Below are 27946 nucleotides of genomic sequence, written 5' to 3'. Positions count from 1 at the left end.
TGACAGCTGTTAACTCTTCAGCCTGGGGGGGCTGCAAGGAGGAGGTGATAGGGCCATCTGGTGTGTGTGTGCAGCTCTCATCTAACACCAAGAAGCTGCCTTCCTCCAAGAGCTCCCGCCTGTCACCTCTAGCCATTTTACCCTCCATTATCTCTCTAGTTAGCACATTCCTCAGCTCAGTTGGTCTCTGAGTCTGGTACCAGATGGAGGTGGAAATGAGAGGAAGGACAGAACAAACAGACTAAACTCACTAAAATTTATAGAAATAATGATTACATGCTGCATTAAAAATCCCAGGCTGGCGCCCTCCTACAGCATGAAGGGCAGGTCTATGTTCTTCTCACCAGTGCCCACGTAGATGTAGCCACAGTTCTTAGTGCGGGGAGCGTGGTAGAAGGTGAGGCCTGGCCAAAGCAGGCTGCGCAGCACCACCAGGGCATTGCCGCGTTCCATCTGGATGCTCCAGGACCCTGGGGAGTAGGTGGGCAGAAGGTGAGGCATGGGTGCTGCAGAGGCCCTCAGCTCCTTGGCTCAGGTGCTAAGTTTCCACAGGGGGAAGGGAAGACAATTTAATTATCCGTGCACTTACTCCTCCTGATTGCTTTTTAGCCATTTCACTGCTCATTAAAGCCACTTCCAGAGGGAGGGCAAAGGAAATGAAAAGAGGTGAGACTCAATCCAATCTGTTTTGTTCCTGTCAGCAAGTCTAGTTAAAGGCTGAGTGGGGGAGGAAGCTGAAGCCACAGGCAGAGGGAGTTGGGGCCAGGCTAGGGGAGACTTTCTGGGGGCTTCCTCGCCCTCTACTCAGGTAGTCACCTTCAGTGACCTTCAGGTCTAGTGTAGTTTGCTCCACTAGTGATTTTGTGCACTCTTCCCCAGTCCCAGCCTCTGCTCTGGGATGAGTTAGACCAGACTAGGGACTTACAAAGAAGTTGGGCTGTTTCAGGCCTCCCAGCTCAACAGCCCTTTCTGGCAGCTGGTAGACAAGCCATCCTTGGTGGGAGGGGACTTAGGCTGCAGTTGATGGGCCTTTGTCTATCCTGGGTTCTGCCCTGGTTTTTGCTCCCCAGACGGGAGCAGTCCAGCCTGGGGCCGACTTGTGCAGCCATGAGTACTTGGCTGGAAGGGCCTGATCCAGCTCCAGAACCAAGGGAGGGAGCCGCTGTGTGGGAGGAAGGAGCCTGGGAAAATCGCCTCTGGATGCAGATCTGGAGCTTCTATTCCCCTGTGCACTGAGGCCTCTCCCAGACCCAGCCACAGCTCTGCTCCAAGCCCTGCCAGAAAGGCAAATGCTTTGAAGGTTTTGGTGTTAGACCAGCCAGTGATACAGAGAACTGCGCTGAGGCCTTCATCAGCTGCCAGCTCAGCCCGGCTGCTTGGCTCCTGCCGCCCCAGCTTCCCACAGGCCTCTTCCAACCATGGCCCACCCTGGTCACTCCACACCCAACGGCCTCACAGTTCAGTCCCCACCCACTGGGGGCCACCCTGTATCCAAGAGATCTGACCACCAGGAACCCCTGGCCTTGATGTCAGTTGACCCCAGCCAGGATGCTGTCACTCGCCCAGGTCAAAGCTGGAGCTTTCTGGGAGTTTGTAGGTCAGCTGACCTTGGCTTGCTCAAGGAGAAACTGGCGCAAAGCCCACCTCAACACTGTGCAGTGGCCTCCCCCAAAGGCCACCACCCCTACACGAGACAATGAAGTGAAAGCCACATTGTGGGCCCCAGGCTCCACACTGCCAGCCAGACAGCATCAAGAAGAGGTTCCTGGGTTCCCAGAGCTCTGACTGGAGCACTATCCAGAGACAAGGAGACATGTACTGGCTAGGGAATTATTTTCCCTGTCCTGCAACTCCTCCCGGGGTATCAAAGAGTACCTCCCAGACCTGCCCTCAATTCCAGAGGCCCTAGCCTGTTGCTTTCCTAATCTCTCATTCCAGAAACATTGGCCAGAAGCATATGCTGAGGAAGTACCATTTTATAACCCTTCTTGTCACTCCAGCTGCCCAGAGCATCACCTGGGGCCAGCTTCCTAGAGACAATCTCGCCCCTGCCCTTGAAGCCCACGATCACACAGCCCCCTTGAACTGAGAGGGCAGGCTCTGTGTCCTCTGCCCACTGAGGGAGGACAGCTTGCAATCTGCCTAGGCTGAATGCTACCCTGGAGAAATGGGATCTTGGGGTCCCCCAGTCTAGACCACTAGCATCTTGGCAAACCCTGGGCAAAGACCGGATCCTGACCTTCCCTCACACCAGCCTGCCCACCTAGGGTTTAGCCACCTCTTGCCTCCAGTAGATGAGAGGGCCTAGGCTCCTCAGCAGGGGCACCCCCTTAGGTAGCAAGTAAATTGACAGTGATGCTAGAGACACAGAGGCCCTGGGGGGAAGGGACAGTGCCAAGCAGGCAGAAGGGTACTGGCAGAATAAGGAACTGGCATGTGAGGGGCCGGCCAGCCAGCAACACTGCCTCCCTCCCCCCTTGCATTCCTGTCACACTCCTGTCCTCTCCTTGTCCCTGGCTCAGCTGGTCGCCCAGGAAACAGACTCAACGTGCCAGTAGTCACGTAGCATCTACCTGGGGAGCCAGGCACTTGCTGTCACCTTCACCCACTTTTCTTATTTCAACTGCTGAAAATGCTTTTGCCGCCTCTTCTACCAGGGGTGAGAGGGGGAACTACCTCTTCACCCCTAGTGTTTCAGGTCACAGCTCCTGGTCTTTCCAAACCTCCCTCCTGCCCTCTGTCCCCAGCAGCCACTCTGCCCCCCAGTTCTCTAATTTGAGGATGTGGTGGGAGGCAAACCTATAAATCAGTACTGGGCCTCTTGGAATCAGCAGGAAGTCCAGGGTTTCCTGGGCCCCAGGGTTTCACCCTCTTAGCGGGGAAGCTCCCCAGTAGGGAGTGCTAATCATAATTACATTCTCCTGCCCTCCAAGAAGAAAGGCGGCAAAGCTCTGAGATGAAGTTTGAGGGGGTGAATGGGCCCAGCTGCCCATCAGAACTGTTGCGGGGGAGGGTGGCACAGATGACTTAAACCCTCTCCTCAGACCAGCACCACACACAGCTTGTCAGCCGCAGGCACAGAGAAACAGACACGGGTTCCTTCTCTCAGCAGTCACTCACCAACGTCAAGGCCACAACATATGGACAAACCCCCTAGAGGCCTTGATGGGGTGGGCCGGTGGGGCGGGACCAAGTCCAGAAGGTGGACCCCCTGTCAGCCCGGCTTCCCAAAGGACTCCCAAAGGACTGAGTAGGAGGAGGCAACTGCACACCCTCCCCCCACCAGTAGAAGGCTAATCTTGGGCAACCATGTTCCCCACCCCTCCAACGCCCCTGTCACCCCTGTCACAGCCCCTCACCAGCCACTGCCACCACCACATTTTAAAGGCACCTCTCCAGGCAGGCAGGCCCCTTGCTGCCCTCTGCTGCCTGGATTGGGCAGTGCTGCTGCAAGCTGGCTTGTGATGGAGCCCCAGGGGCCCTACACAGGGCAGTTCCCTGAATCTGTAGGCTTCTGCCCAAAGTGGAGCAAGGAGAAGAGTTCTGCTCATCCCCAGGCCTCTATCGCTGCCCTGCCTGGTTCTCTGTGTCCCAGGACACCAATGACCTCTTTTGTGAGGCACCTTCTATTTTACATTTCCATTTCCCAGCTTCTGTCTTCCTGTGCTCTTCCCAAAGCTCTGTGAGGCAAGGACCCTGTCTCTCTCATTCATGACTGCATCCCCCAGGTCATGTAGTCACGCTCAGTGGCTATTTGCTGATGGAGTAAAAGTTAAGGAGGAATGAATGGCAGATTCCTTCCTAGAAATTTGGCCCCCTTCCTGGTGCTCCATCTAGCTTCACCTGGCAGCAGCCCAAGATCAGAGAACTCTGCATCCACCAGGAGAACGGCTCTGCCCCCAAAGCTACTCGCTTCCACAAAACCCTACAGATCCCAGGGCACAGCAAGACAAGCTCCTGGCTCTGGGTCCCACCGCTACAGCTCAGAATCTTTGAGGTCCCAAGCAATATCCTTCCCCTTCCTCTCCTCAGCCAGGGCTGGCTGGGTGGTACCTCACGGAGAGCAGGACCCCCAGGGACGGCCACCCTAAACTGTTCTTACTTAGAGGTAACACAAATCCCCCTGAACAATCGCTTCAGATAGAAAGGAAAAAGTGAACCTGCCTGGGTGGAAAACAGCTGCCAAATTCCATCCTTCCAGCTAGTGCTGGTGTCCCAGGGATCTCTTCCTTGGCCTTTTGGGTCCATGCAGCAGACCAGCCTGGCTGCTAGCTCCTGGGCAGGGCAGCCTCCCAGCAGCTCCTTCTGCTCTTTCATTGGCAGATAAGGAAGGGAGTCTGGGAGCAAAATCTGTCCTCTCCTGACCACTCATACTTCCACTTCCATGCCATGGCCCCCACCAAGACATCACAGAAAGACTGGTCCTGGCTTCCTGAAGGCTTTCCAGTGGTGGTCCCAGGAGGAAAGGAGCTGGAGGCCTAGAAGCTGTGAAGTTTGCCAAGGCCAAGCCAGGAGCATCCCTCCCTTCAGGCCCATACACATAGGAGATAACAGGAGAGCACCCCCAGGGCTCCAGGACTGAAGACAAAGCAAAGTGATGGGGTGGACTAGAATGTGGAACCTGATCCTTCAGTCCTAAGGCCAACTGTTAAGAGTCCCTGTCCTCAGACATCTGCAACTACCCACCCCACAGGCCTAGATACTATTCCTCTCAGGGGCCTGAGGAATTCACTTGCTGACTAGATGCATCAGGGTAGCCTTAGCATCCTTTAGGAACATTCCAGTGCTCCATGTCTTACACACCTTCTGTAGAGAGCCAGCTATCTTCTGTGTCCCCAAACTATCTCCTGTGTCTCCTATTGGCAGGGCCAATAGGATGGATGGGGTACCCTTAGGAAGTCTTTGTGAGGCCCCCACACCCCACCTACCCTGCTTTGGTCTTCACTGCAAAGGCCCCAGCATGCTTCCGCTACCCTCATTGTACAGAGGATGGGAGTAGGCACTCTGGGGTCAGCCACCAGTTCCATGGCACTGTGAGGTAGTGCCTCACTGGCTGCAGGTGAGAAGGCCGAGAATTCAGCACCAAGCAGGGCTTGCCAGCCACCCAGATTAGGGGCATTAAGAGGCTTTCTTCTTCTATCCTTCAGCTCCTGGCTCTGGGTCCCACCACTACCATGCTCCTGGCCCCCTTTATCAACTGGAGATGTGCAGCTCCCTCCAGCTCCTAGCCAGGCTGGAGATAATGGGAGTCTGGGGAGCAGGACTGACTGGTGAGAAATTCCCCAGCCCCTATAAACCTTTATCTCTAGGGAGCCCCTTTCTATGTCTAGTGCGCCTTGACTTGGGCGCCCCCATGTGGCAGAGACCAGAGTGGCCATTCTTTCCTGGCAGCTCTTAGCTAGTTAGGATCTATGTCTGCTCATTACAGTAGCCCTGAAATGACCTGATCCCTAGCTTTTCCATCCATCCATCACCACTGTTTTATTGGCACAGACCTGCTCACAAGCCACCAGCAGCTCCTCCTGTCTTGGTCATAGCCTCTCACCCCTTCGCCTTCTAGGTTCTCTGAGGCCTGACCAACACACCTCCAACCCACCTCTAAAGACTTTCTGCCAGTAAAAATAGTAACAACAATAATTTTTAGGGCCTCCATGGTGGTGCAAGGGGTTAAGCACCACACCACAAAGCAATCTGCAGCCTCTGCAGCATGAGTTCGATCCCCAGCAGGCCAGGCAGCAACCCACATGGCGCAGCAGACCTCTCCTGTCTCTCCCGCTGTTCCCCTCGGCAGTGTGTTTCGGTCAGTGTGCCTGTTCTGCTCCCCACTCTGTCTCTGGTGAGTCCTCTCACCCCCTGAATCTCTGGCCTGTGCCCCAGCTCTTGTATGCATAAGTGAATAAATCTTTAAAGAAAAAATAATAAATAGGTTGGGCGGAGCAACATGGCGGCTAGGAGACGCTGCGAGTAAGATCTCCCATTAAAAAAAGTGAATAGGGAGGAAAAGCGGCAGGTCCCAGTGAGAAGTGGGACACGGAAGATAAACGGGTGACGCCAGCGAACTGCCCGAAGAAGAAAGTGGCCATAAAAGAGGACTAGAAGGGAGGGAAGCGCAGAACCCTGCTCCCCTCCCCCGCCCACAGAGGCGGCACTCTCCGACCGGCAGAGAGGAGGGAAACAACAAACCAAAACGGCCCACAAGAACAAACGACGCAGCAAGCGGGACTGGGAGTGGAAAGGAACTATTGCAGCCACCACACCCCGTGAACGGGAGCTGAGGCGAACCCTGCAGGATCCGCCGCGGCGGTGAGCGAACGGCTCCGGGCGCCATTAGAGAAGAACAAAGACCCCGGGAGACGCGCACACAGCCCGGGCTGCCGGTAAGCTGGCGCGGAAACGCGGCGCGCTCGGGGAGCTTGAAAAGCAAATGCAGACCTGGATCGCGGCTGCCCAGGTCCCCGCGCCTGCGACCTAGGCTTGCGGGGAGACGACCTAGGCTTGCGGGGAGACGCACGGAGGTCCTCACTGAGGTGAAGGTCCCTCCCTGAGTGAGCAGGAACCAGGCGCCCAGGCACGGGAGCAGTGCAAAAGGCGCCATTCCCGCGCCACTGAACTGGGCTACAGCCCATGTCCTGGAACTGAGGGCTTTGAACTGAGACCCGGGGCACGAAAATTCGGGTCGTGGGTTCTCCACGACGGTGGGGCACAAGGCAGACACAGCACCCCAAAGCTGTTGAGGTGTACCCTACCATTCCCGCTCTGTTCTCTGTCCCACGGGGTGGGGGGAGGCGAAAAACAGCCCCCCAAGGACAATAGGAGAGATCTCTGGCGCCACCTAGCGACCAGGAAAAAAAGTCACTAACACCCCATAAAACAGGAAATTTCTTAAGACTGCTTGAAAAGGGCAGAAGGCTTCTGTAGGACCCAGTGGCCAGCCGGGAAGTTATTCCACGCCAGGCCCCTTCCGACCAGCAGTCTGAGCCCACAGAGGGAGCAGGCACCCACGTCCGGGGCAGACCGGGTGCGCAGAAGAGTGTGCCTGAAACCGGAGGCGCAGGGACTGCATCCCGCTTCGCCATTTGAGAACAGGGACATTTCTTCAGTAAAAACTGCCTAAAACCAGCAGAAAGCTCCCCCAGAAGACAGAGATGGCTCCTGGAAGAGCCAGAGGGGAGCGGAGAAGTTCACCCAAGATGTCAGTCAGTCCGAGCAACACAGTGTCCCAACGCATACGACAAATTAGAAAACAGACAGTAGGGAGTAGAAGAACCACACGCAACCTAAAAACTCCTCAGGAAAGAAGCACACCACAAAAAGAAAACCACTCCCCAGATTGCAACGACAGCAACTTGGAAGAACTTCTGAGCCTTCCAGAAAGAGAATTTAAAATTGCCATGATTAAAAAAGTGATAGATCAGAAGAAGGAAATTGAGTCCCTAAAGAGGGAAGTAAGAGAAATGCAGGAGATCAAAGAATTAATGGAGGAACTAAAGAACTCTGGGAAAAGCAATGAAAGCAGAATAGATGAAATGGAAGAACGAATAAGTAATCTTGAAGACACAGAAATAAAAAGAACCAAAACAGAAAAGGAAAGAGAAGTACGAAGGAAAAAGAATGAAGAAAGACTTCGGGAACTATCTGACTCCATGAGGAAAGGAAATATAAGAGTTATAGGAATTCCAGAAGGAGAGGAGAGAGATGTAGGAACAGAGAAAATATTCATGGATATAATTGAAGAGAACTTCCCAAATGAGAAGAAGGAGCTGAAAATTGATATACAAGAAGCAAGAAGAACACCAAACTTCCACGACGAAAGGAAAAACACAGCAAGACACATAATAGTAAAGCTCCCAAGAATCCAGGACAAGGAAAAAATAATGAAGCTGACAAGAGGGAAGAAACAGATAACATTCAAAGGAAAACCAATCAGGCTGACATCAGACTTCTCTGAAGAAACACTACGGGCAAGGAGAGAGTGGAGGGACATAGTCAACAGACTCCAAGAAAACAGATGCCAACCAAGAATACTCTATCCCGCAAAGCTCTCTTTCCTCCATGAAGAAAGAATATGGACCTTCCCAGACAAAGAGAAACTCCGGAATTTCATTGCGACTAAACCCCCACTCCAAAAAATACTACAAGGAATCCTAAAGCCAGAACCTCAGAGGGACGAATAACAACGAAAGAAGACCAAAAAAAAAAAAAAGTTATTAAAAGAATAAATAAATAAAATCAAAGGAAAGACAAACATAATGGCAAATACAGATGCTAACATATCAATATTAACTCTAAATGTAAATGGACTAAACTCTTCAATAAAAAGACACAGAGTTGCAGCCTGGATTAAGAAACAAAACCCAACCTTTTGCTGTCTCCAGGAAACACATTTAGCTACAAAAGATAAAAATAGGCTCAAAGTCAAAGGATGGAAAACAATCCTACAAGCAAATGGGCCAAAAAAGAAAGCAGGAACAGCTATACTTATATCAGATAAAACAGACTTCAAACTCAAAAAAATAAAAAGAGACCCCAATGGTCACTACATTATGATTAAGGGGACAATACTTCAAGAAGAAATAACACTCATTAACATATACTCACCAAACAAAAGAGCACCAAAATATATCAGACAACTGTTGTCCTCTCTGAAAACAGACATCAGAGAAAACACATATGTAGTGGGAGACTTCAACACACCACTATCAACAATGGATAGATCAACAAGACAAAAAATAAGTAAAGAAACTAAAGCTCTAAATAAGGACCTAGAGCATTTGGGCTTAACAGACATCTATAGAACACTAAACCCAAAAAAAACGGAGTACACATTTTTCTCAAGCGCACACGGATCATTCTCCAGGATCGATCACATCCTGGGGCACAAGACAAACATCAACAGATACACCAAGATTGAAATCATACCAACCATCTTTTCTGACCACGAAGGCATCAAACTAGAAATAAATCATAAAAAGAAGGCAAGGAACTATCCTACCTCATGGAGATTAAAAGCCACACTACTGGAAGACCACTGGACTAACGAGGAGATCAAAGAAGAAATTAAAAAATTCTTTGAATTGAATGACAAGGAGGACACCAATATCCTAAATGTATGGGATGCAGCAAAAGCAGTAATAAGAGGAAAATATATAGCAATAGAAGCTCACATCAAAAAACAAGAAAGAACTCAAAGAAACAACCTAATCTCGAAGCTCAAAGATCTAGAAAAAGAACAACAAAAAAACCCCAGAACCAGTAGAAGAAAAGAAATAATAAAAACCAAAGCAGAAATAAATGAAATTGAAACTAAAAAAACAATCCAAAAGGTCAATGAAACCAAGAGCTGGTTCTTTGAAAAAATAAATAAAATAGACAAACCCCTAGCCAGGCTCACAAAGGAAAAAAGGGAGAAAGCACAAATACACAGAATCATAAATGAAAGAGGAGAAATCACAACGGACACAGCAGAAATCAAAAGAATAATCAGTAACTACTATGAACAGTTATATGGAAACAAGTTCAACAATCTAGAGGAGATGGACAAATTCCTACAACTCTACAATCACCCAAAGCTAGATAAAGAAGAAATAGAACACCTAAACAGACCAATTACAAGCAGCGAAATTGAAATGGTAATTAAAAACCTCCCCAAAAACAAAAGCCCAGGACCTGATGGATTTACAAATGAATTCTACCAAACATTCAGAGATGAATTAGTGCCTATCCTTCACAAACTCTTCCAAAAAATTGAGAAGGAAGGGACAATACCAAACACGTTCTATGAAGCCAATATTACACTAATACCAAAACCGAATAAGGACAACACAAAAAAGGAAAACTATAGGCCAATCTCCCTAATGAACACTGATGCAAAAATCCTCAATAAAATTTTAGCTATCAGAATCCAACAATGTATCCATAAGATAATTCACCACGACCAAGTTGGATTCATTCCAGGGGCACAAGGATGGTTTAACATCCGAAAATCAATCAACGTTATCCAACACATCAACAAAAAGAAATATAAAAACCATATGATAATATCAATAGATGCTGAGAAAGCTTTCGACAAAGTGCAACACCCATTCATGATAAAAGCCCTTGAAATTCTTGGGATACAAGGAACATACCTCAACATCATAAAGGCCATCTATGACAAGCCAACAGCCAGTATCATTCTCAATGGTGAAAAGCTGAAAGCAATTCCATTAAGATCTGGAACAAGACAAGGATGTCCACTCTCACCATTGCTTTTCAATATAATACTGGAAGTCCTAGCCAGAGCAATAAGACAAGAGAAAGACATCCAAGGAATCCAAATAGGAAAAGAAGAAGTCAAACTATCACTATTTGCAGATGATATGATAATATACATAGAGAACCCCAAAATCTCCACAGAAAAACTAATTCAACTCATCAATCAATTCAGTAAAGTGGCAGGATACAAAATCAACACGCAAAAGTCAGTAGCCTTCCTATACACAAACAATAAATCTGAAGAAGAAGAAATCAAAAAAACCACCCCTTTTATTATCGAAACAAAAAAAATCAAATATTTGGGAATAAATCTAACAAAAGAGGTAAAGGACCTATACAAAGAAAACTATAAAACACTGTTAAAAGAAATAGAAGAAGACACAAAGAAATGGAAAGACATCCCCTGCTCATGGATTGGAAGAATAAACATTATTAAAATGGCCATCCTACCAAAAGCAATATACAGATTCAATGCTATTCCAATCAAAATCTCAATGGCATTCTTCAAAGAAATAGAACAATTATTGATGAAATTCATATGGAATCACCAAAAACCCCGAATAGCCAAAGCTCTACTGAAAAAAAAAGAAGGAAATGGAGGCATCACACTCCCAGACTTCAAACTATACTACAAAGCCATAATCATCAAAACTGCATGGTATTGGCACAAGAACAGACATACAGACCAATGGAATCGAATAGAAAATCCAGAAATAAACCCACAGATTTATGGTCAACTAATCTTTGACAAAGGAGCAAAGACTATGCATTGGAGCAAAGAAAGTTTGTTCAATAAATGGTGCTGGGAAAACTGGGTCGCTACATGCAAAAGAATGAAGCTTGACCACTACCTCACACCATACACAAAAATCAACTCAAAATGGATTAAAGAACTAGACATAAGACCTGAAACCATAAAATACATAGAAGGAAATATAGGCGAAACACTACGGGATTTGCACATCAAAGACATCTTTACAGACACATCACCCAAAGCAGTGATAGTGAAGAGAAAGATAAACAGCTGGGACTACATCAAATTAAAGAGCTTCTGCACAGCAAAAGAGACAATAACAAAAACAAAGAGAAACCCCACCAACTGGGAGAACATTTTTGCACCCAACACTAATGATAAAGGACTGATCACAAAAATCTGCAAAGAGCTGATGAGACTCAGCAACAACAAAGAAAATAATCCAGTCAAAAAATGGGCAGAAGAGCTAAAAAGAAACTTCTCTGAAGAGGAAATGCAAATGGCCAACAGACATATGAAAAAATGTTCAACATCACTTGTAATCAGGGAAATGCAAATCAAAACTACCATGAGATACCATCTCACACCAGTGAGAATGGCACATATTAAAAAAACTAGCAACAACAAATGTTGGCGAGGATGTGGAGAAAAAGGAACTCTTGTGCACTGTTGGTGGGAGTGCAAACTGGTCCAACCACTATGGAGAGCTGTGTGGAGATTTCTGGACCTACTAAACATAGAGCTTCCATATGATCCAGCAATTCCACTCCTAGGTATTTACCCAAAGGACACAGAAACATCAATTCCAAAGAGCACCTGCACTCCTATGTTTATAGCAGCACTGTTTACAATAGCTAAGCTTTGGAAACAACCCAAATGCCCCAAAATAGATGACTGGATCAAGAAGATGTGGTACATATATACCATGGAATATTACTCAGCATTCAAAAAAGATAAACACATGCAATTTGCAGCAACATGGATGGCGCTGGAAGGGATCATGCTCAGCGAAATAAGCCAAAAAGAAAAAGAAAATACCGGATGGTCTCACTCATAGCAGGAATCTAGAAAACTTAAATAAGGGACCAGGAAAATGAATATAAGAAAGTGAAAATCAAAATCAACAAAAAACTATGAACCAGAGACACTTTTTGGGGGGTGGGGGGCGGGAGGGGAAGGATTGGGGTCAGAATGGGGCGTTTGCAATTGTATGGGGGAATATAAAAATAAAATTTAATATTTAAAAAAAAATAAATAAAATAAATAAATAAATAAATAAATAAAATGAACAATGGTAGAAAAAAAAAAAAAACCTGAATAATAAAATGCTTTGCCTAAAAAAAAAAAAAAAAAAAAAAAAAAAATCAAAGTGTTTGTAAAAAAAAAAAAAAAATAATAAATAAATAAATAAATAAATAAATAGTTTTCATTTGAGTCCTAACTGTGTGTTAGGCACTCTGATTGATAAATGATAAATATATGTGCTAACTCATTTAATTCTCATAACAACCAATGAAGTAGAAAAATACCATGATTCCCCTTTAAGAAAAGAAGAAATTGAGGCACAAGGAAATTGAGAGTTTTTTCCATGGCCACACTGCTAGTAAGTGAGAGGCTCAGGATTCCCGCCCTCACTGTCTGATGCCAGAGCCATTGCATTTAACCATCACCTACCCCCTCCTGAGTTCCAGCCCAACTCAGGATTGGATTGCTCATTGTTCCTCAATATGTTTCCCAGAGTGGTGGAGGTGACACTTGTCCTGAATTTCCTATGATCCGCTTAAAAGGAAACACCATTTACTTGAACCACAGTTAATATCAGAGCCCTGAAGTCTAACACTCTAATAATGTGTCCCTGAATTTAACTCTCAGTTTCTATTTCTTCATCTGTAAAATGGGGCTAATAATAGTATCTACCTTGGGCCTTCCTGGTAGCACAAGGATTGAGAAACAACCTATGAAGCTGTCCACAGCCGCTGCAGCACAAGTTCGATTCCTGGCCAGCCAGGGAGCAACCCATATGGCGCAGGAGACCTCTCCAGACTTGCCCACTGCTCCCCTCAGCAGGGTACTTTGGTCAATCTGCCTGTTCTGTTCCCCATTCTGTCTCTGGTGAATCCTCTCACCCACCTGTGCCGCTGGCCTATACCCCAGCTCTTGTATGCATAAATAAATAAATCTTCTAAAAAATAATAATAGTATCTACCTTCTAGGGTAGCTATGAAGATTGAGGTGAGATAAGGCAGAGAAAGAGCCAAGTACAGTGCCTGGCACACAATAAGCAGTGTCGTTGTTTTCATGGGTTATCACCAGCATTGTCACCATCATCAACAGATCCCTCCAGTTCTCAGAGGGGAGGGAAAGAGCAGGAACACTGAGTCAGTGCCTTGGATGTGTCTTCTAATTGCTCAGAACCTGACATTTGTCCTGGGGTACAGCATCCACGTAAGAGCATTTTCCCAAGCCAATTCCATTCCTGATTGCTATGAGAATCAAAAGAGACAGAGAGGTCCAGTATGTGGAAGCATATGGAAGACAATCCTACCTTTTGTCATTTGGCAAACAGTTACTGTGAGTTTACTATGAGCTGAGCCCTGTATGGGGTCCCGAGGGAGCCCCCCCACACACCCTTAAGGACCCACAGTGAACAATTCCTACTCAGGCCCATGAATAGAGAAGCATGGCAGGTGGCACTGCCCAGGGCTCTGACCCAGAGTAGGCCCAGTGTCCTTGAAGTAATAGGCTATTACCTTTGGGGATGTCATGCTCTAAGGAATCCATGAAGTCCAAGGAGGGGTCGAGGTCAGCCTTCTCAAGCAAGGTCTTGTTCTTCAGCTCAATAGGCTCCCTGAAGTGGAAGTAGGAACTGAGCTTCTTGGCTTCCGATAAGGACAGTCCTAATGAAAGACCCAGGAGGAGGAAGGCGTGAAAAGGCAGAAAGTCCATATCCATGTCATACGCTGGAACCCACAAGGCTAAATGCTCCCCTACCCCTCAGGCAAAAGGGAGCCAGGGCTAGTGGCTGGGAAGCTCATGCCAACCACCAAATGCCAGACCACTGGACTCATCCTCTCAAGTGATATGGCCACAGCTATTCCTTCTGAGGAAGAGAGCAGCTTGCTCCAGATTCCCAGACACGAGTCTGACTATGCTTGGGAAAGAACCCTCTGACCTTGAGAGAGACCCCCGAGAACTCACCTTCAAAAGTCCGATTGACATGGATGGGTCCAAAAGGGGTCTTAAAGAGAGCACCTCGGGGGATGATAGCCACTGCCTTGTCAATCTGGTCAATGATGGACACCAAGCGCGTCTCTTCCTTGATCTGAACCTGAGGAGATGCGGGGAGGGGAGGGTGGGGGAAGAGCCACCTGCCAGTGCGCTGTGCACTCACCACTGGCCAAGTGCCTTCCACGTGACCATTTCACCTGGCCAACACAGTGTAGAGGCCAAGTCCATGGAAAATCAAGCCGGTCCTCCCCTCCTGTCAAGGGTTTTCTTTCTCTTAAATTGATAATACAGGGCCTCCCTGGTGGCGCAAGGGGTTAAACACCACACTATGAAGCAGTCCGCAGCCTCTGCAGCATGAGTTCAATCCCCGGCCGGCCAGGAAGCAACCCACATGGCGCAGCAGACCTCTCCTGTCTCAACCACTGTTCCCCTCAGCAGTGTATTTCAGTCAGTCTGCCTGTTCTGTTCCCCACTCTGTCTCCATGAATCCTCTCACCCCCCGCACCTCTGGCCTGTACCCCAGATCTTGTATGCATAAATAAATCTTTTTTTAAAAAAATGGTAATACAGGACCTCCCCGGTGGTGCAGCAGGTTGAGTGCAGCGCTGTGAAGCTGTCCACAGCCTCTGCAGTGTGGGTTCGATTCCCAGCCGGCCAGGGAGATTCCCACATGGTGCAGCAGACCTCTCCTGTCTTGCCCGCTGCTCCCCTCAGCAGTGTATTTCAGTCAGTCTGCCTGTTCTACAATCCACTCTATCTCTGGTGAATCCTCTCATCCCCTGCACCTCTGGCCTGTAAATAAATAAAATAAATATTTTTTTAAAATGGGAACACTCTTCATGGCACTGGTGTGGAAAGATATCCAAAATATATTGTTAGGTTAAAAAAAAAAAACAAAAACCAAGGTGCAGAACTGTGTATCTAACATCTGCCATTTAATTTTTTAAGATTACAAGAAAATATATAGAAGTAAGTTATTTGCTGCAGTTTGTATCTGCATAAACTATCTACAGAAACAACTTTCTAACAAAATGACCTGAGGACCTGCAGTATAGTTCAGTCCCCTATGTTAAAATGTAGATCCCTGTGCCAGAGACTATGTATTTCTAACTCTAAGGACTTGGGGTGCTTCTGATCCAGACTACATTTGAGTAGCAAGATTGGGACTCACATACATGCAAAACGGAGACACTAATATCCCCCAGAGGAGGACTTGGATACTTGGTAGACAGGGATGGCCGGAGGGAAACGATTATATTCCTTTCTATACTTTTGAATTTTGAATTGTATGGATATATTAGCTAGTAAAACAAACTCGATTATAAAATATAAGAGCATGTGCACATTCCCTTACCCCAGAGCTCAGCACAGACCCCCTCTTCCCAGCCCCTGCCCCCATCCCAGAGCCAGAGTCCCAGGAAAGTCACACATCATCTCTACCCTCTAACTCAGGATCCCTGTGACCCTGGGCAAGTCACTTAATATCTCTACCACCTGGGAAATTAAATAGCCATTTCACAGAGCTGGAGGATTAGGAGATGATACAGTATCTAGCACACCCCAGACCCCATGCCCAGCCGGGCAGTGGTGGAGGTAACACAGTAGCTGTTGCCACTATGATTTCTATTGGGTTAAGTGTGGGGTGGCCCTCGCCCTCCTCCTCTGTCTTCACTCACCACTACTTCTTCATCGAAGAACTTTTCGCCTTCTTTCACCTTCTGCATTTCAGTGTGTTCATACTCATGTGAGGGGTCTCCCATGAAGCGGCCCTTCAGCACAGACGTCTGCAAAGCCATCTCCTCTGTGGCGGGGGGCAAAAGGCTCCATTCCATGCAGTTCAGGCTGCCAACAACATCCACATCTGTCAAATTCCAGCTCCCCCTTGCACTCAGGCTTCCAGCTGCCCCTTCTCCCTAGGGGTTAGGCCCAAGAAAAGCTCTTGGGTTTGGAATCGCACCTTTTCCCCTTGGAAGCCCTAAGTGCCTATGGTGCAGCCACCGCCACATGTGATACAAATGCAAGTTTATTTTTTAAGAAGGTCATAAAATTTTGTTTCTTGTCTGCTGAAATTCCAAGCACTTCTTCCTAGATACCTGAACTGTGAGATTCCAGAAGTTTCTGGAAGCTGATCTTCCCTCTGCCACGGTGCCCCTGCTTTGGTGGGCCCCCAAGTTGTGTTCAGACTGCCCATCGAGCCAACAGCACAGCTCTCTTGCCCTCTTTCTCAGGAGAGCCGGCCCAGGCTCCAGGACCTCTCCTCCACTGCAGTCTTCAGGGGCACCGGCCAGCGAGCCCTTTCCCTCCCATCCTCTCGAATCCACTCAGGGCCCAGCTGGCCTCTGCTGACCTTCTGCCCTTAACTTTCCCCTGGCTCCTTGCACAGAAAAAGTTTTCAACTTTCTAAAACAATAGCCCTCAAATTCACGCCACTCCGGAAAATGTTCTCTTCCTATCTCTCCTTTTTCCTCTAATCTGAGCAATAATCTCATAATAACAATTAGCCTCTCTGAAGCCCTTCCATCCCCCTCACTTTCACTCTCTGCCACTGCACTGTGATTTCTGCCCACACTACCCCAAGAAATTGCTTAGGAGAAGGTCATCCATGGACCCTAAAAGTTAAATGCATTTCCATTTCTGTTTCCTTTGACATCTCCCTTCTCCGTCCTCCAGTGCCCTGAATGTTTCCAGGAAACTATTCCAACCAACCCCTCTTCTCCCTGCAATCTCACACACCTGACTCCCAGGCCCCCAGCTACTGCCTAGCTGGTATCCAGAGTCCAGCCTCTCACCACATCCCCGGATTGTCCCCTGGTCCAATCTGCTCTTGCCTAGATATTGCTGCAGCCTCATAACTGCTCTCCCACCTCCATACCTGCTCCCTCTTCAGTCTAATTTCCACTCCACTGTTAAAACCTAAGTCCAATCACATCCCTGTGCATAGTCTTCCAATTAACTTCTCCTTGAGCCAAGTCCTAATCCCCAACAAAGTTCTACATGATTGTCTCTGGCCACTTGTCTCTGACCTCATATCCTACAATGCTCCCCCATCACTCACTCCTCTCTTCAGTCACACTACCCGCTGTGGGGTCCCACAAACATGCTAAGCACATATGTGTCTCAGGACCTTTGCACTTGCCTAGAATTCTCTTCCCTCTGATAAATATATAGCTCACTCTCTCAGTTGCTTCAGGTTTCTTCTCAAGTGCTACCTTATCAGAGATGTCATACCCGACCATCCTATTTAAAATAGTATCCCAGGGCCTCCACGGTGGCCCAGCGGTTGAGCGCTGGGCTGCGAAGCTGCCCGCAACCTCTGCAGCGCCGGTTCGATCCCTGCCAGCAGGCGAGGGTCCCACATGGCGCGACAGACCTCTCCTGCCGCGCCCATTGCTCCCCTCAGCAGTGTATTTCGCAGTCTGCCTGTTCTGTTCCCTGCTCTGTCTCTGGTGAATTCTCTCACCCTCCCACGCTTCTGACTGTACCCAGTGCTTGTATAAATAAATAAATCTTTAAAATAAAATAGTATCCCGCCCAGTATTCTCTGTTCTTCTTGGGCTTAACATCAGTTGATATGCAATATGTGTGTTGATTTATTGTCTGTCACCTCTTCCTCGCCCACCCCCACCAACATACTATAATGTAAATGCCATGAAGACAAGGACTTTGTCTCTATTGCCACTGAATTCCTGGGGTCCAGATAAATGCTTGGCACATGGTGGGTCCAGAAAGAACATAAACTTATGGACTAAAATGAAATCTCTATTTTCAGTCTAAATTTCTCTTCTGAACTCCAGATCTGTACTTTACCATGGCTCCTTACCACCCTGCCCATTACCTGTGCACCTCACACCTAATTCACTCAGTCTTCCCTAGTCCTGTTTCCCAAATTCTCCCCCAGTGAATACCAGAACTTATCCAGCTTATTTAAGTGGAAAGAGGGGGAACCTTGACTTCTTCTTCATCTCCCTTCCATTCAATCGGTCCCAAGTCCTGCCAGTTCTATCACTTGAATCTTTCCAACCCATCCCTTCCTCTCCATTCCTTTAGCTGCCTTTTCCTTCTGGTCCTAAATGCTTAGGTACTCCCAGGCCATCCTGCCCACTCAGACCTGAGCAGACTCTCCTTGCTTACAGCCATTCAATGGGCCCCCCATAGCCTATGGGCAGAGTTCAAACCTCTTGACTTTTGGGGCCATCCAGTTCTACATAACACTGTAGGCTGCCACCGTCACGTTCACCAGCCTGCTGTTGTCCCAGACACTCCAGCCAACAAGTTAGCAGAACTGTTCCCTCTAATAGCATGTCCTCTCCTCAACACGTCTCTGGAGAACTGTGTTTCAGATCTCAGCCAGTTACTCCCTTAGCGATGCCTCTCTAGAACGTCCTGACTTGGTTCCCCTGTGTAAATATCTCTACAGTAGTTTTAACACATTTTGCTTATAATTGTTGGGTTACATGAAAGCCTCCCGCCCTTGGATGTACATAACTTGGAGATGTGGGTGGGTCTTAGCCATCTCTGTAACCTCAAGCCTAGCACAGGATGCATCCAATCAGTGTGGGATTGACACAAGGCTAGATAAATGAGTCCAATGTCCTGCAACCTCAATAGACTACTTTACAGGGTGGTTAGCTCCCCATCGCCAATGGGGATGGTAAAAAAAAAAAAAAAAAAAAAAAAAAAGACTAAATAGCCCTGTATGGTAGTATTTAGGGAAGTTTCCCTGGTTCCTAAGTCCTTTCTCTCCTATTCCCCCTGGAGTTCACTACTTCGCGCAGCGGCTCCCGCTGGGAGCTCACACCGCCACTGAAGATCCAAACTGAGTTTCTAGGAAAGCCAGGACTGCACCTGCCTCGCTACCTTGCTCCATCTCGGTTCTTGGCAGTGTCTCTACTATAAACCCACCCGCCTGCAAGTTTCTCCTGTCCCCATCCCTCGGCCCAGAAAGTGCCTTCCCAGGGTCCCGCCCCTTAGATTTTGCCCCCGTACTTCCCCGCCCCTTCGGGCTTCCCTCCAGTCTCAGGGTTTTGCCCCTTAACCCGCAATCTTCTAGTTCCTGTCCCAGGCCGCGTCTCAGATCCCAGGATCCGGTCCAACTGCTCCCGGGAGCTCAGACGCCCGCCCCTTTTAAGCCCAGCAACGCAAGCAGCCCTTCCCCGCGCCCAGCGCCCTCCGGTCGGCATCCCCCGGCGCCGCCTGCACCTGTAGAGCGTCTTGCGCGGTGCCAGCTGGTCTTCACTCAGGCCCTGCGCGATGTAGTAATCGGCCATGATGCCGAGGATGCGGCCCCAGAAGAGGACCCTGTGGTAGCGGTAATCGCGCTTGACCAGCAGAAGGGAAGTGAGCAGCGAGGCCCGGCGGTCCGGACTGAGGCCCTGCCCACTGCCGGACGCCAGCTCCAGCGACAGCAGGAGGCTCTCCGCGTCCATCCCGCCCGCCTGCTAATCTGCTCAACGCCCGACAAGTTGCTAGGAGAAGCCGTCTCTATGGAGACCAAAGCTCCGCCCTCCCGCCAGGCCGGAAGGAGGATTCCTCTTCTCCAGCAGCCGGTGGCCCAGCCCTTTTTAGACCCCCCCAGACAGCCTTTCCCACCGAGCCCTTCCGGAAAGACTGGGCACATACAACTTACTCTTCTCCGAGTTGGGGACCTCCTGTGCTCAGGAGGTGGGTGGGGTTTGTTTTCCCGCTTAACAAAGTGTGTGATGGGAGGTCCCAGCCCAGCCTAATTCCGTAAGATACTTCCGCCCTTTGTAGACCATTTCACACCTAGATATTTATTGTGTCCTCGATGTACATGTGCTGGAGGCTGGGAAAAATAATACGACCGTGATAACTACCTGTATTATTTCACTCCAGTCGTGTCCCTTCTCAACTTCAGAATTACCTATGGAGGAAAGAATGAGACCCTCTTGAATCTATAAGTTTAGGGTTTCAAGACAATCTCCCCCAAATCAAGTCTTACAGAATGGGGTTCATCCACTTTTGCAGTCCTCAGGTGTCTCTTTATTTACCTTCTATAGGTCTATTCCACTTGAAGTGACAAATGGAGACCTTTTGGGGGGCAAGGTGGGGCAAGGTATAAGGCCACAACAGGAGAGTGTGAAGAGAGATACAAAAAGGATGACATTTAAAAACTACATTTTCCGGGGCCTCCCTGGTGGCATAAGGAGTTAAGCACCACACTATGAAGCAATCCGCAGCCTCTGCAGCATGAGTTCAATCTCTGGCCGGCCAGGGAGCAACCCACATGGCGCAGCAGACCTCTCCTGTCTTGCCCACTGCTCCCCTCAGCAGTATACTTCAATCTGTCTGTTCTGTTCCCCACTCTGTCTCCGGTGAATCCTCTCACCCCCCGCATCTCTGGCCTGTACCCCGGTTCTTGTATGCATAAATAAATAAATCTTTAAAAAATAAAAATAAAAGCTACATTTTCCCATCAGCTACCACTTACATATATCTATCTTGGGCCCCATAACTACTGTTTTCAGATTCAAATGGTAGCCACAGATGAAAGGCCAGAACCCCGCTGCAGCTGGGGCTCTTCACTGCCTGGGCTAAAGACTGTTCTGCATACAAACTGTAAAACACCCCGCCATTTCTGCTTTTCGGGGCCCAGACTTTTGGGAGCTATCCCATGAGCCCGCCAATGTGATGATTAAATTTTTCTACGCCTCTCTGAGTGCTGCCTGATTTCTCTGGGAAAATGCCATAACACAACCACCTCTGCAGTCCAAGGTCAAACCCATAAAAACAGATTCTTCAGCAAGTTTGTCATGGAAGGAGATGGGCTTTATTGTTAATATTAACTGATCTTTTAATTTCTGGATTCCTTTGGAGGACTCATGAAATACGTGCCAAGCCAACAGAGAAGTGTCTAAATTTCCCAGATAATTATTTTGTTTTGATTGTCTAGGCATTGTTTATGGAGGCTTTTAAAACTAGTATTTTAAGGGAGTTGTCTTGGCTGAATGTATCCTCCATCTCAAAACAATTTATAACGTCATTGTTCAACCCGCTCCCCCTGTTTAGTCAGACCCCTCAGCCCGTCCTTTCTCAAGTGGGAGATATGACCCTATTCCTCTTCTGCAAGATAGATCAGACAATTAGTCAAAATTCTAGCTGGTGGAATATGCTTCAAGCAGTGATAGCACAGTCAAGGAAACAAACCTTTCATTTTCATTAATTCTATATTTACTTAGCACCTATGAATGGCAATTTCATATCAGGAACCACAATCTAAAGCCAGAGAAGGGAGTCCTGCAACATTCCAATGCTACCACCTCTGGCAGGGCAAATCTTGTTTAATTATTTCAGAGTGAAACAACACAGAATAAAAAAAAAACAAAACACCAACACAGGATGTACAACACAGTGGAAAGCACTCAATCTCTAGAGCCAGGTGGGCTGGGTTTGAATCCAGTGTCACTCAGGCCAGTAATTTCAATCTCCCCAAATTTCATTCATCTATAAAACAGGAACAATAAAAATGCTGTGCAAGACTGTTAAGATTAGACAATGTATGTAAAGTGCTTAAAATATAGAATAAAATATAAACTATTTTTATGTTTACTTAACAAAACATAAAAGCACAAAATCCTTAAAACATAAAAAAGTTTATATTTCTATTATCCATACTTATAGACACATACACCTCTATCTCCAACAGCAAGAGAGTGAGAATTCTGTCTTCAACTTAAAATATAAGCAGGGTTTCTTAGGGACAAAGGTCAATGCTTCGTGGTTAGGGCAGAAGCAAGGCAGCGAATAAAAGCAAGAACAGGTAGCTGAGACAGAAATGTAGCTGAGAAGGAACCGCCACAGGAAGGAGGGCAGTGTTTGTAGAGACAATAGTCACTGCTAGAAGCCACCAGACAGGGCAGAAGGGACATTTGGCTTCAAGGAACTGATTAACAAAGGTCAGTGCTGGGGGCCTCAGCCTACAGTTTAGTCACTTTGCAAAGACAGTTTTCTCAGCCCCCTTCCCATGTGACCTCTGCTTTGGGCACAGATACTTTAAGGATCACAAAAACCAGCAAGTGGCAAGGAAAGAATGTAGGGCTGGAGTTAGCTAATGAGGACTCCAGTCCCAACTTTCCTATCAAAAACTGTGATAAAAACTTGTCAAGTCACTTAACTTCCCATACTGGCCTGGAAGCATAAGAAGGCAAGAAGAAAGACAAAAGCACTCTAGCCTCAAGCCAGGAAAGTTTCTTTAAGCCAAAAGTTTCAAGAAAATGTAATACATTATCTACTTATTTTATATTTAATTTCATGAGTCACACCCATACTATATCCCTAGTAAAATTTCTGGAAAGCGCAGTAAAAAGCAGAAGAATCACCCTCATAATTGCGTCTATGGATCCATGATTGCTAGCCCATCACAAACAGAAGTGTTTATCCAGCACCCTCTGAGAAAATCAACCTTTGATTCAAAGACGTGTTATTCAAAGATGACTATTATAGCCACAGTCATCAGGAAGTATGAAGAGGAGGCAGGTAGGCAGGCTGGAACCTTCCTCTTATCAATAAACAAGAACTGATGCCATAGAGGGGAAATAATTTAGTCACTGTGCTCACGATTAAGAAGCATCCCCATTCACTCATGGAAGCCTTTCAGTGTCAACGGTGCCTGGAACCAAACGTAATCCTCCCAGGCAGTGGTTGGCATGGCAGGACTGCCACAGGACAAGGTTACAGTCAGTTTGTGGCCCCGGCTGGGCACTCGGTAGTTGAGCTTAGGTCGAAACCAATCCTCTCCACAGTCGCGGTGCCCTTGTGCCATGACAATGGTGCCCATGAGCGGAGGAGCCTGCAGCTCACTGAAGGCATCAGCCATGAAAATGGCTCGGAAGAGACGGCGCAAACAAGCTGCTGTGCTCAGGCTCTGGTCCATGCTATCGGGGGCCAAGCGGGACAAGTCAAGCTCATAGAACTCCTTGGGGCTTAGGGCATTTCCCCCAAGGAGAATCAGCACTCTTGGTACTAGAGTTCGGGCAAAAAGACCCTCTAGGTGGCTGAGGACACTCTCCAGTTCTGTCAGGGCTTGTTGGCATTTCCTGCTACTCGCCTCAGCAGTGGCCCGAGATTTCTTCTTCACCACATCCTCTGCCTGTGAAGACAAAGAATGGTAAGAGGGAAGGACAAAGTAGAGAGATGCTAAATAACGCCCTCTGAAGAACCCTCTTGGGATGTAGGAGATTTATGGGACTGGCGTTCCCATTCAATGAACTGCCATGGCCAAAACACTGGGCTTTTTCAGAGAGAAATAGATCAAAAAAGGAAACAGAGTGAGTATGAAACCATAATAGTCCCATGCAGAGAGCAGCATGGGAATATTTATTTATTTAGTGCCTTATTTTGTCTTTACAAAATAAGGCACTAAAATAAATCAAGGAGGTTGGTAGCATGGTAGTTGGCAAATTTTTGTTGTCCTGGGAGTGGTAACAGGAATGAGGATAATTTAATCCTAAAATGGTGATTCTGGAGTTGGTCTTCCAGTAATACATGGAAAATTGAACACATGCCTATTTGTGCTGCCCTCTGAAATAGAATTAAATGAAGGAGAAAACAAGGGAAGGCGAATAGAGAGAGAGAGAGAGAAAGAGAATTTCCTAGTATAAAGAGAACTGAATAGAGAAAACAGTGGGCAAAGGCAACAACACATTTTAAAAAGTAGAAAGCAGATGGAAGAGTTCAAGAGAGCTGAATACCAAGTGTGGACAGAGAGGACACTTATGAAAAGCAAGCTGATTCACACTGCAGAAGCCCAGAAAAGGCTCAGGAACTGGAAATTTAGAGACCACAGAAGTCAAGAATGAACTCAATGAGGCTGAGTGAAAACTTGTGTTGAGGACTTTTAGATCACCTGCCAATTTCTTCCACAAGCAGAGTGAAGACTTTCCAGTACTGGTGTTTTGGGAGCTCCCCAAAGAGACCACTAGGCTCCCACCCAATATAACTGTAATGAAATCTATCTGCTCACAAGGCCCAGCCATGCACACAAGAGATGGCGATGATTCATTCTTAAGTATTCATCAGAGACATGAGTAAAGTCAGAGACTAAAACAAAAGGAGTTGCAGAAAAAGTAAAGCAGAGAAAAAGCTGGGAGAGTTAGACTATCAAAGTACTAGAGTGGGGAGAAGTGACAGAAGCATGGGCCCAAGGCATTCCTCATAGCTGCTTAGGCTCACTGGCCTTGACGATTTCTTAGACCTCCTTTTTTACCTGCCTCAGGTCAGAGTCATAAAGTCTCCCCCAACAACCAGTCCCCAAATCTGTGCCTACCTGGGGAGTAGGTTTTCGGTAGAAGTGCTTAAGTTGTTCATAGGGTAGAGGGAGTTGCTGGCGCTGGTACATGATATGCTTCAGAAGTTCACAAGTGAAGCGACAGCAGCCTTCTTGGCTCACAGGCCCTGGAAACACCACTGGCACCAAGCAGTCTCTGGGGCGAAAGGGCTCCGAGGGTTTGGGAGGTTCTTGGGCGGAGGGAGCCTCAAGCAGTTCTATCTGGGGAGTGTGGGTTTCCTCCGACTGCTCATACCACTCCATGTCTGGTAGGTGCAGAGGAATAAAGGAGAAAAGGAAAAACTTAAAGGCCAAAGTCAGTCTTCTCATTCCCGTTGGCCTCACCAGCCACCACCACGGAGGAGACGCCCCGACACAGGCACAGTCGCTCCGAAAACTCCCAGGATGTGGGCAAAGGTAGGGAGATTCTGGATTCCAGACACCAAGGTGATGTAAGTGACGGAGGGAGGGGCAGAGGGGGGCGTAGTGGAAAGGCGGGCGAACCTCAGACACAATGACGAGCCCCGCCCAGAAGCGGAGGCCCTCATCTGTGGAAATGAAAGAAAAAAATATAGCCCAGCGACGGTGCCGACAGGAAGACAAAGTAGGGGCGAAGCAACAGCATCCAGGGCGGCGGGGGCAATGGGGTCACTGGGGCCGCGCCAAAGCCAGAGGGACGTCGGGAAACCGGGGAGACCGGCGAGAGGCTAAGTGACTGGAGGCGCGACAGCAGGGAAGAAACCGGCTCCCGGGCTCCCGGAGCCGCGGGCCCCACGCCTTACCAGGGACAGCGACCCGGGTCCGCACTCCCGGCTCCGGAGCCGCCATAGCAACCTCCTCCCTCTTTTGCGTTGGGTTTGAATAGGTGCCCCGCGGGGCATCATGGGAAGTCGGCGTCTTGACTTCCGGCTCTGCGGGGCCGGAAGCGGGGCGCGCTGCCGCGGCAGTGAGGTGGCGGCTAGGCTGGGTTGGGGTTTGAGCCCTGCGCTCCTTCTTTAACACCCTCGCGCGGGTACGCCGAGCCCTTCCCCAGCACGGAACCCGAGCGCTCTCAGCCACCGAGGACTGACTCCCGAAAGACACTCCCCTCGCGCCTCTGGTCTCGCCTGAGTTCACTGTGCACCTATTTCGTGCCAGACCCTGTCCTGGGTACTGGAGACTGTGGCAGGCAAGCCAGAGGCGGACGCTGTCTATAGACAATATACAGGGTGTTAAATTATAAAATGAGGCGTACACGCGCTGTGGATGCGAAGGACTGGGGTGAGACTGTGATCTGTAGGATGAGTAAGCTCAAGAAGATACCCTACTGGTCCTGGACACCCTGAGAGACAAGAGCATCCTCTATTCAAGGAATGAAAAGAGTACACATTATAAAGAGTTGAGGCTGTGGTGAGCAAACACGAGCCTGATCATGCCAAGGCCTCATACGTTGTTTGCATTCGATCCTGTCAGGGGATAAAGTTTAAGTAGGGAAGTGACATGATTAAATTTACATTATATAAATTTAATCTCCATTGGCTACTGGGCAGAGATTAGATTACGGGGAGGATATGAGAGGAGGCAGGGATACCAGTTAAAACTGGCAACTGCAATTACCCAAGTGCATGGTGAAAGAGGCCTGAACTAGGTATTCACAGTGGGGTGGAGAGAACTGGATGAACCATAGAGATAATTAAGTAAGCCAATGAGCATGACTTGGTGTTTGATCTCAGGAAGAAGAGGGATACAAAAGACACTGCCATGAAGACAAGCATGTTTTTGTTTAATTTTAATAGCTCTATGCCAGTTGTGCCATTCAAAAAAAAAAAAAGAGGAACACTAGATGAGGACCAGGTTTATTGAGGCATGGGTACGGAGGAAGGGTGAGTTTCAGTTTTTCATAGGTTGCATTTCCTGTTTCAGTGGACAGTGAAAAGATATTTAGGAAAAGCATTAGGATTAGATATATATATTTGAGAGCCGTAAGTATGGGAGTGGATAAGGACACTCAGGAAGGGTGTATAGAATGAGGATGACCTGGGTTCCTGAAGATAATAATGTCTAGGGGATGAACAAATAGAGAAAAGATGGTGTGGAGGAGACTGAAGAGTAGCCAGAGAAGCTTAAAGAATTAATGACAAATATCAGGTCATGGAGGTTAAGAAAGAAAGATTTCAGGAAGTAGTGTCCAGAGCTCAAAAAGATAATATGAAAGTACAAAGATTACCACACTGTGGTATGGTAATGACATAGGTGCTGGAAATAGAAAAAAAATAAATAAAAAGACAGTCCAGAAACTGATCCATATATCATATATCAGTGTGTGTGTATATATAGACATATACATATATACATATATCAGTATAGGATATGTGATGATATGATATGAGGGTAACTTTTCACAGCAAATGACTTGGGTCAACTCCCTATCCATCTAGAAGAAAAAAAAAAAGAAATTGGTTTCCATTACACATCCTACATAAGGATAAATCCCAAATGGATTAGGTATTTAAATGTAAAAAATAAACCTCAAAAGTCCTCGGAGAAAATACTGGGGGATAATTTATAATCTAACAGTGAACTTGGCCTAGGCATAACATAAAATATAAGATTGCCAAGTGTGAGTTTACAACGTATGTGAAGGTACTATATACAAAGAATGACTAATTGCATACCAGGAAAAATGTTTGTGTGTGTGTGTCCATGATATATATATACACACACACAGCCAAGCACCTCATAAGTAACCCCTCCAGGAAACTAAACACATATACCACCTTCCATCTCCCTGGACTCTGGTCTCCTGGAAAGACATTGCTGTTCAGCCTACTCCTCTTCCAGCCTTCATTCCTGTTGGCGGTAAGCCTAGTTGTTCAAGAATGGGATATCAAAATTGGTTGTCCCCTCCCATCTCTTAAATAAATTATCCACTTAGGAGACAAGGGGATTGGGATGAAGTGTGAAATTGTGTGTTGGGGTGGCTGGCTGAAAGATCCTTGATGAGGAGAGGGCAAACGTTATCAGGTGAGTGCAGGAGGCCCTAGTTATCAGGAGAGTCCAGAACTGGTGGTGATGAGAATGTTGGGGAAATGGTCTGAGTTTTCCCTTCCAATCCCCATCCTTCTTGAGATCTCTCACTGTGCCCTTTGGTCTCAGTGTCTAAGTAGCAGTTTCCCAGGTGGGGTTGTACCCCTGGGAAGGGCTGTCCACTGTAACATAACCTTCCTTCAGCTGAACAGAGTTGTGAAAAAGAGAGAAGTTACAGTTGTTTTCAACCTCTGAAGACCCCATAATTAGCTGGATCTGCTAGGCCTTTTTGCTGATTTTTGTCTTTATGCTCCCACTCTTTTGGGGAGTATGCCATGTTGACAGCAACTACATGATCAGTAACCTGCCTCCCTCCTTGTGGTCTTGGTGGAGAAACCATGGATTGCACCAAGTCTGAACCC

At 47.5% G+C, this 27946-nt stretch overlaps 2 protein-coding genes across 4 annotated transcripts; both read right to left on the bottom strand.

The window, feature by feature from the left end:
• Positions 1-227: 227 nt before the first annotated feature.
• Positions 228-19700, bottom strand: RSPH9 (radial spoke head component 9). The gene is made up of 5 exons (XM_037519788.2): positions 19436-19700; positions 15913-16078; positions 14207-14336; positions 13759-13905; positions 228-470 (listed from the first exon to the last, which is right to left on the bottom strand). The coding sequence occupies exons 1-5, from the start codon at positions 19660-19662 to the stop codon at positions 310-312; spliced, it is 831 nt and encodes a 276-aa protein (XP_037375685.1). The 5' UTR covers positions 19663-19700; the 3' UTR covers positions 228-309.
• On the bottom strand, positions 16043-27362 carry MAD2L1BP (MAD2L1 binding protein). 3 transcript variants are annotated; one of them, XM_037519791.2, is made up of 5 exons: positions 27275-27362; positions 24519-24784; positions 22811-23342; positions 20071-20117; positions 16043-16078 (listed from the first exon to the last, which is right to left on the bottom strand). In XM_037519791.2, the coding sequence occupies exons 1-3, from the start codon at positions 27279-27281 to the stop codon at positions 22830-22832; spliced, it is 786 nt and encodes a 261-aa protein (XP_037375688.1). In that variant the 5' UTR covers positions 27282-27362; the 3' UTR covers positions 16043-16078; positions 20071-20117; positions 22811-22829. The 3 variants fall into 3 exon arrangements, with proteins under 3 accessions (XP_037375688.1, XP_054554804.1, XP_054554803.1); XM_054698829.1 differs by lacking the exon at positions 27275-27362 and adding an exon at positions 25301-25398; XM_054698828.1 differs by lacking the exon at positions 27275-27362 and having other exon boundaries at positions 24519-25141.
• Between the last annotated feature and the right edge of the window lie 584 nt (positions 27363-27946).

This window comes from Talpa occidentalis, unplaced genomic scaffold, assembly GCF_014898055.3.
Source record: "Talpa occidentalis isolate TD23 unplaced genomic scaffold, MPIMG_talOcc4v2.1 talOcc4.2, whole genome shotgun sequence".
In the NCBI taxonomy this organism is placed as follows: domain Eukaryota; kingdom Metazoa; phylum Chordata; class Mammalia; order Eulipotyphla; family Talpidae; genus Talpa; species Talpa occidentalis.
The sequence above is the reverse complement of the archived record's forward strand: the minus strand, read 5'-3'. Positions and strand labels throughout refer to the sequence as shown.